Source organism: Hippoglossus hippoglossus, chromosome 7 (genome assembly GCF_009819705.1).
Source record: "Hippoglossus hippoglossus isolate fHipHip1 chromosome 7, fHipHip1.pri, whole genome shotgun sequence".
NCBI classification, from domain to species: domain Eukaryota; kingdom Metazoa; phylum Chordata; class Actinopteri; order Pleuronectiformes; family Pleuronectidae; genus Hippoglossus; species Hippoglossus hippoglossus.
Genome location: NC_047157.1, coordinates 26,232,467 through 26,241,182, shown reverse-complemented (window position 1 = coordinate 26,241,182; position 8,716 = coordinate 26,232,467). Strand labels below are relative to the sequence as shown.

General features: G+C 44.4%; 1 protein-coding gene across 2 annotated transcripts in view; it reads left to right on the top strand.

Annotated features, from left to right (window-relative positions):
• itpr3 (inositol 1,4,5-trisphosphate receptor, type 3) overlaps positions 1–8,716 on the top strand; it is a 37,715-nt gene continuing 28,999 nt past the window's right edge. For both annotated transcript variants that reach the window (XM_034590576.1, XM_034590575.1), the window contains exons 1-2: positions 1–499; positions 7,221–7,291. In XM_034590576.1, coding sequence (XP_034446467.1) covers positions 408–499; positions 7,221–7,291 — 163 coding nt within the window. In that variant the 5' untranslated portion in view covers positions 1–407. The remainder of the gene's footprint in view (positions 500–7,220; positions 7,292–8,716) is intronic.

Below are 8,716 nucleotides of genomic sequence, written 5' to 3'. Positions count from 1 at the left end.
GCACGCACACGGACGCACGCTCTCACAGACACTGACACACTCACACAGAGAGAGAGAGTGAGAGAGAGAGGGAGTCGATGTTGTCTCTTCACCTCCGTGTGTGCACACTTTAACACACAGACAGACACAGACACAGACACACACTCGCAGGACTAGTGTGTGTGTGACACGGACTCATCAGCTGCTTGTCAGAGTGTGTGCGCGTGTCAGGTTTGTGCAGTTGTGAGTCTGTCGTGCAGAACCCGGCAGTGACTGAGAGGGAGACTCAACTTGTAGTTTCTCCCGAGACACGGAGGACAGAGGAAGACTGAAGAGGACAGAGGAAGAGAAGAAGAACTGAGGACAAAGTTCCTCTCGTCCTCCACCTGCGGCTCGTGTCTCTGTCCCGGTCCCGGATCAGCTGCAGGATGTCGGACTCAGCCTCCAGTTTCCTTCACATCGGAGACATCGTGTCTCTTTATGCAGAAGGATCCGTCAACGGCTTCATTAGCACCCTGGGGTGAGTCTGTCCCTGACTGTGTCTCTGTATGTCTGTGTCTGTGTCTCTGTGTCTCTGTGTCTCTGTCTCTCTGTGTCTCTGTATGTCTGTGTCTCTGTCTCTCTGTGTCTCTGTGTCTCTGTGTCTCTGTCTCTCTGTCTCTGTGTCTCTGTGTCTCTGTCTGTGTCTGTCTGTGTCTCTATGTCTTTGTGTCTCTGTCTCTGTCTCTGTCTCTGTCTGTGTGTCTGTGTGTCTGTGTCTCTGTCTGTGTCCCTGTCTGTGTGTGTCTCACCTGTGGAGGACAACACCTGGGCTGATGTGAGCTCAGTGTCCCGCCACTGGCAAAGAATAAAGAACTTGTTAATTATTAATAATTAGTAATAAAGGTACATTTCAACACTTTATTTCTATAGGACACACACACACACACACACACACACACACACACACTTTCTTTCACTTGTTTCTTGATGTTTCATCGTCAGATTCACTTGTTATTTAGATTTCACGTCTCTCAGCTCATCTGATGATTCATATCCATATCTAGTTTTTTTTGTCTTTGTTTAATGTCAGTTTAGTCAAATATCTGCATTTATACAGTTTCCCTCCAGTTTGAGTCTGATTCCTCAGGTCTGGCCTGAAGCGGTCGGCCTGACAACAGTAATGATAATAATGTTTTTGTTTGATTATTCCACGGCTGGTTTCTAATCTCTGGAGAACAACACATCATTAATAAGCACAAACACCTCACGACTACATATGTGACGCAGGAAGAGTAAAACCTGCCTTAAATCCTCCGGAGACGCTCTCTCACATCGGACGCTATCCGGAGCTTTTCCCCGGGCGCTGGCAGGAGAAACTGACTCGGACATTTGTGTCCTCAGCCCCTCCAGATAACTTCAGGAGATTATCCAGAGTTCAGTGCAGGCCTGAAAGCAGACCCCTGAACTCAGGCCTCTTTTCCACTGGTCAGAAAACACACCGTCATCTGGCTTTTGTCTGAAATCTGAGTGAAAACCATGTTCATTCCCTCCCGGGTCCAACGACTCTGCAGTCGACTCCAGGTTTTATCTGCTCAGATCAGCAGTGATGGAAACGAGACGCCCGGGTGAACGCGCTCATGTGGCGAGGTGAGAGAGAGCGCCTCGCAAAAGGGTTTTGATGTGTACCCGATGTCGAGCGTGACGTAAACCTGAGAAGCGAACTCCCTAATTGAGGTTTACAGGCGTTTACAAAACCTGCGAGAGGGACTGGAAGTAGATCCAAGGACAGATGTGGTTTGGGTTGTGAGTTGAAGTCCAGTCGGGGGATGTGAGGAGTTTCAGAGTGGAGGTGCAGAGCAGAGAGGAGCAGCTGAGGCTCGGGGGGGGGGGTGGGGGGTGGGGGGTTGTGGATTTAAAGATGAGCAGGAGGATTTAGGATTTGTGTTCTTCGTTGGACTGGACCCAGAGGAGCTGGATGAGGAGCGAGATGTGGTCCGTGGATCTGGTGCAGGTTCAGTTTCAGCCGTGTCTAAAAAGCATGAATCATGAATCATGCATGAATCATCGATCAAACCCTGGGATTTGCACAATAATTAACCACGTGTGTCCAAACATCACGGAGCAGATCAAACACACCGGGAAACTCCAGGGAGACGAGATCATTTTATCGACACCAGGAAACTCAAACACAGAGACTCAGTCATTTTACATATTTAACAAAAAACGTTTAACACCCTGTAAACAAAATTCTGTTCATAATATTTTCTTCCCATTCAACATTTCCTTAATCTCAATAATCATGTGTTAGTTTTCCTTTAAATTTCGTTCCTGCTCCCCAGAGGAAGAACCCCTCAGGTTTTAGTGACCTTTTGACCTTCCCGTATATAATTTGCTCCACTGCTCGTTTAGTCGCTGAGGATTTACTTTTCTTTTTTGAATCCTTTAATGAGCTGGTGACGTTTCAGATTTTCTTCAGATGCCATTTGAGGGTCTTTGAAATGTCTCATGACGTGTGTCAGAGTTTTAATGTGAGATCCTTTTATTCTCGTTTCAGGGAATTTCATTTTTCTACCGATTCTTAGTTTTTATTTTGTTTCCTTGTCTCCTCTGCCAGTCTATGATACAACCTTTAACACACACCCACACACACACACCCACACACACACACACACACACACACACACACACACACTGGCAGCAGCAATGTCTAATTGTATGGCAGGAAAAGGAAGTGGTACAAAGTATGTCCAAGAGAGATTTCCATTGTGCCAGTGTGTGTGTGTGTGTGTGTGTGTTTGTGTGTGTGTGTGTGTGTGTGTTTGTTTCCTGTGCTGTGGTCTTGTGGGTATGTGTGTCTGTTTGTGTGTGTGTGTGTGTGTGTGTGTGTGTGTATGTGACTCGATCTTGACCTTTTTCAGTTTCTCCTCACTCCATCGTTGACTTTCACTCGCTCAGTGAAAACAGCAGCTTCACACACACACAGACACACACACACACACACACACACACACACACACACACACACACACACACACACACACACACACACACACACACACACACATGCTGAAATGATCTTTCTCCTGACGAGGATGTGTGTGGGTTAGTTAACGCAGGTGTGAACAGAGAGTTTTTCGCTTTTCCACTCTGCAGCTGCTGGAAACTGCAAGAAAACAACACAATCCCAGTTTTAACGTCACATCACTGACTTCCTGTCGCCTCCAGAATAAAGTTCAGACGTCTGTTAATCAGGTCGACCCGATAGCTGAAAGGTCAGAGCGTGTTCGACTCCCTCCGGACATTCATCGCTCGTCAGCCGCTAATCTCTTACGTTTCCTGTTTCCTTCGAATAAAGTCAGAAAATATCTGTCTGACTGATTCATCTGTTGACAGATAAATCTTTATCAGCATCTTTATTTACTGATATGAAGTAATAATAATCATCAACACGTTATTTTTTATATTAATATATTGACCAATTTCTAAAGTATGGACATCAGCCCCCAAACTCAGTGTTGGTTCCGTTCTGCTCTGTTCATCATGACAGAAGTGAAAGTGAAGGAGCTCATCTCTGAAGTCGACTCACATCTTCTGACCCTGAATTTGTGATGTGGAACCAAAACTGTGAAGAAAACAAACTTTATTTTCCTTCAAATAGAAAATTAAAACCTTTCAAATAGACCTGCAGGGTTTTATATCTCCGAGGCAATATCACATCTATTATAATTTACTTTTGTATTAGGTGAAGAACACTACTCAAATAAGTGTTTGTTATTATATTAGTGTCATAATAGTATTATCTTATATTAGTTTGTTATTATTTGTATAATATTGGGACATTGCAGTTAACAGTCAACCACTTAAGCTGCTAACCACAAACATGGTAACAGCTCCTGGCAGGAAGTCAGGAAGCAGAAATGTAAATAATCCAGAACCTCCACCCGTTTAATCAAACAGAGAAAACACCACCCACCTGTGGTCGGACACTAAAATCACAAAGAACGGAGTCAGGACTCTTTCACACCTTGTTTGATTCCGACCTTCGGACTCTTCAGTTTAGTCTGAACCTAAATATCAGGTGAGACAGGACCAGGGCCACGGACCAGACCAACAGGCCGGAAGCTCTTTGCACATCAAGTTAGTCTTTGAGTCTGATGGTTTATTATTCTATTCATTACAAAATTGTCAGGAGGAGATAAAATGGAGTGAAGCCCTGGGGATGATTCCGTTTCCTCTCACTTCTTGAAAAAAGAAGAAGAAAACATCGGATCCTGAGGAGTCGTCAGGAACAAGGAGAATTTCATCTTCTGATCAAAGTGCTGCCAAATGAGCCTGATCACTTCCAAGTCTGTTTCAGGACGTCAGTCGTTAGCAGCTCTGAGACCAGTTGATCCAGTTGATCCCGAACAGCTCAAATAACTCTCTGGAATGACTTCTGGACCAATCACAGGAAGTAGAGACAGCATTAAACAATAGAAGAAGAAACAGCTGCAGTCTACACCTCCAACGATATAATGTTTGAACCATGAGGACGTTCACGTGCATTTGAACTAGTGTGGAGTACTGTGGAGTACTGTAGTACCGTGGAGTACTGTAGTTCTGTGGTACTGTAGTACCGTGGAGTACTGTAGTTCTGTGGTACTGTAGTACTGAGGAGTACTGGAGTACTGTGGAGTACTGTAGTACTGTGGAGTACTGCGCCTGAAGGTGCTGATGCTGCTAGTGATACCATCATGATGTTACTATGGCAACCAAATAAAGCGCCCCGTTCATGTTCTCCATTCAAACAGAAAGACTACTACCCCCCCCCCCCCACCTGACAACACGCCAACATCAGACGCCGTCTACAAACCAATCAGAGTCGAGTATAGGTAGACTCCGCCCACGTAGGTGATGACGTGAGACGTATGTCAGACAAAATTCTTTAGTCCCTAAACTTCAGGGTCTCTGTTCACAAGTTAAGCTCCATAAAGTAAATCTTGTCTCAGTCTGATCTGGAGTAAAGAACTGTTTGAAACATTTGAGCTGAACATTGAACATTTTCAACTGAAGCTTGAGCTCAGATGTTCCTGATCGTACCTTTGTCTTCCTGAGACAGAAACACTGAAACCAAACGGACTCGGGTTGTCGTCCCGCAGGTTGTTCGTCCCTCAGGTTGTTCGTCCCTCAGGTTGTTCGTCCCTCAGGTTGTTCGTCCCGCAGGTTCAGTCCCTCAGCAGAGATGGAAAACACCTGCATGTATTCAAATGTCCGGATCCATATTCAAATCTGTTGTCCTGCACGACAGGGGGGAGGGAGAGGGGAAGGCAAAACAAAAACAAACCACGTGTCCGTCACGTGTTCGAATCCTCACCGACTCGTCCACTCGCTCACTGGGAACTCTCACATAGACTCAGTCGGACATTTTACTACGAAAAGATCCAGAAAATCTCCAGAGCAACCGACTCGGACGTTTGTGTTGTCCCGTGCGGCCCCTCCAGAAAACATCTGGAAAGTGTCTGTAGTTCAGTTCATGTCCGAAAGCAGCTCGAGAGAAATAAAACAACGGGTTCAGAGGATGAACTGACGTGAAATATCACAAATCATCAGTGTGACGCAAAAACTCTAAGAAAACTAAATCCAAAAAGATTCAATGAGAGAGAGAGAGAGAGAGAGAGAGAGAGAGAGAGAGAGAGAGAGAGAGAGAGAGAGAGAGAGAGAGAGAGCAGCGTTTCAGTTGAGCTGATGAAGTCCACATACCCGAGACGTCCTCAAAGACACGCTCACACCTGGACGCCACACAAAAGACCTGATTGGCTGCTGTCATCTCTGTGGGCGGTAGAAGACAAAGACCTCAGAGGTGAAAAGACCGGAACAAAGGAAAAGATTGAAGGAGTGTAAGTGAAGAGGGGGAGAAAAAGAAGGAATGCAAAGGAAAATCAAGAGGTTAAAGCAACGATGACGGAAAAAAACACGAGAGAGAGAAAAGAGGAAGAAGAGAAAAGTGAAGACGTGTCTGGAAAATATCAGAAAGTGAAAGAAAGACGAGAAGAGAAATGTAGGAGCAGAACAAAAGGAAGGAAAGAAAAATGTTTTTCACAAAGTTCATTACGTTTTGATCATATTTCTTTTCTCCCGAACCAGGAAATGTTTCCATATTTTCATTAATTTCTCTGGAAGTAATCTCTGAGCCTGAACAGAAAAATCAGAAATATTTACTAGAGCCTGATTGATGGATTTTATTGAGCCGATGCCAACACTGATATCAAGAAGTATCACATTTCCAATACGATTTATGTACAAAGGTTTCTATGAAACCTGTATAACAAAGAACTACAGATTAAAAGAGAACACATATAAAACCAAATATGTAGAACTTCAATGAATTGAAATACAAGACAATCTTTTATGTAGAATCTTTTATTTCATAGAGTGAAAGTTGCAGTCGAACCTTTCGGAGCTCAGCTCTCTGGGCTGTGTGAGGTCTGCTCTCGTCTGATTGGCTGACGGCCGTCGCAGTTTGAGGTTTTAATTGCGCCGAGCTCGTGAAGCAGCTCGTTTGACAGACGCTTCTCAAATTTCTTCACAATCATTTGCGGAGACCTGCTTTGTTTACAGGCTGTGGTTTTGGTTTTGAACTGGTTTGTAAAGGGTTTGGCCGTCGACTGAAGCAATGAACCAGTCACATCCTGTGTGATTAGGATCCTGAGACAATTCAACCACATCGGGAATTCAGAAGTCAACTTTTACCTTCCTGCTCTGTTTCAGATGCACACACACACACACACACACACACACACACACACACACACACACACACACACACACACACACACACACACACACACACACACACACACACACACACACACACACACAGACACACACCTGGCCTCAGTTGCAGTTAACTACATTCACTCAGTTAATGTGTGTATGAATGGACAGGTAATCCACTCTGTCTGCTGCCTGAAAGGAGCTTGTAAGTGTGTGTGTCTGTCTCACTGAGCCCCCCCCCCCACCACCTGTTTCCTAAACACTGATGGTAGAAGGGATTTACACTAATGACCCCCCTACACCCCCCCCCCCCCCTACACCCCCCCCCCTCCTCATTAACATAATGCCTTCCTCAAACTGAACCTAAATCCACCACGCACCTTGAAAAAGTCCTTTGAAGTTATAAAAACCCACAAAAATGTGTTTGAAGCGCTGGTGAGAAATCCCCTCGATGAACCCTTCAGCTCCCCGACGCCGTGGTTAACGTCTCTTCTTTCTACCCACAGGTTGGTAGATGACCGCTGTGTGGTCGAACCCGCCGCCGGAGATTTGGAGAATCCTCCGAAGAAGTTCAGAGGTCAGAGTGTGTGCTTTGTGTATATGTTTATATATATATACACAGTGTATATGTGTATATATATATATATACACAGTGTATATGGGTTCAGTTGGTCAGACCCGGCTGTTTGTGGGTGTAAATGTTTGAATAAATCTCTGCTAGTTAAAGTCCAAACAGCAGCTGCAGGATTAACGTTTTTATTCTTATGTTTTATTTATTGAGTTGATCCCGTTTCACTGAGTAAATTCACTAATTGATTCTATACAACTGACAATCCAGCTACGCTTGTAATTGATCCATGTTGTGTTCTAACCCCGGGTGATGCTGGTTGTGTTCTTCCTGAAAAGGGTCACGTGATTATAATAATCATAGTAAACTTTATTACAGCACCTTTTAAAAACACTTTTACAAGGTGCTTTGCAAGGGAAATTCGAGGCAACCAAGAGTAAACAGGTAAAAAGGGATTTGAGGATCACACAGCAATAAAGTACAGATATAGAAAGATGAGAAAAAAGATATATTATAAAATAAATGAAATAGATGGTAAGTTCAGAACCAGGAGAAAACACACCTGTAAAGTAAAGAGTGGAGGAGGAGCTTCCCAGTAGTCGGACCTTCACTGAGGACCTCAGGTTACAAGATCTGAGATGATCTGAGATCAGTGAACGATATGTTGTGACTGAAAAGAAGTGTCTCATTTATTTGCAGTCCTTGGTTGTGAGCAGTTTGTCTCACAGGGAAATGTTCGGTTCCCGTCTCCTCAGCTGTCGAGACGTTCAGTCCCTTTACAGACGAGGAGCGGAGCGAGGTTGTTGTTGTTGCAGCTCGATGATGTCGTGTTGTCGGTCGTCTCACGCTCGTCATGTAAAAATGTTCAGTTCCTCATGTTTGCTCTTCATCTCCTGAAACCTGTGGGAAGACGCCTGGAGGAACTCAGCGTCATATTCACAGTCGGGACAGACTTTCGTTAAAATTCTTTATTGTTTTATTGTTATAGAGATCGAGCATTTTTAAGTTTCAAGTCATTTGATGGAAATCGGTTGAGTCACGTCTCTGCTGTGAAAACCAGACGGCTCCAAGAAAACCTCCAGTGTCGTGTATGAAATCTAAAAAAATAAATGAGCATGATTTGATTCCAGCTTAAATCATCAGAGATATCACACACACACACACACACACACACACACACACACACACACACACACACACACACACACACACACACACACACACACACACACACACACACACACACACACACACACACACACACACACACACACACACACACACACACACACTTATGTTTATAAGCAGTGTGTTACCATCTGCTCTGTTTGAGTTTCTGGACGTCGCTCAGTTGAACTAGTTTAGAAGTAGAACAAACTTTAAATCCAGAGCAACATCTCTCACACACACACACACACACACACACACACACAC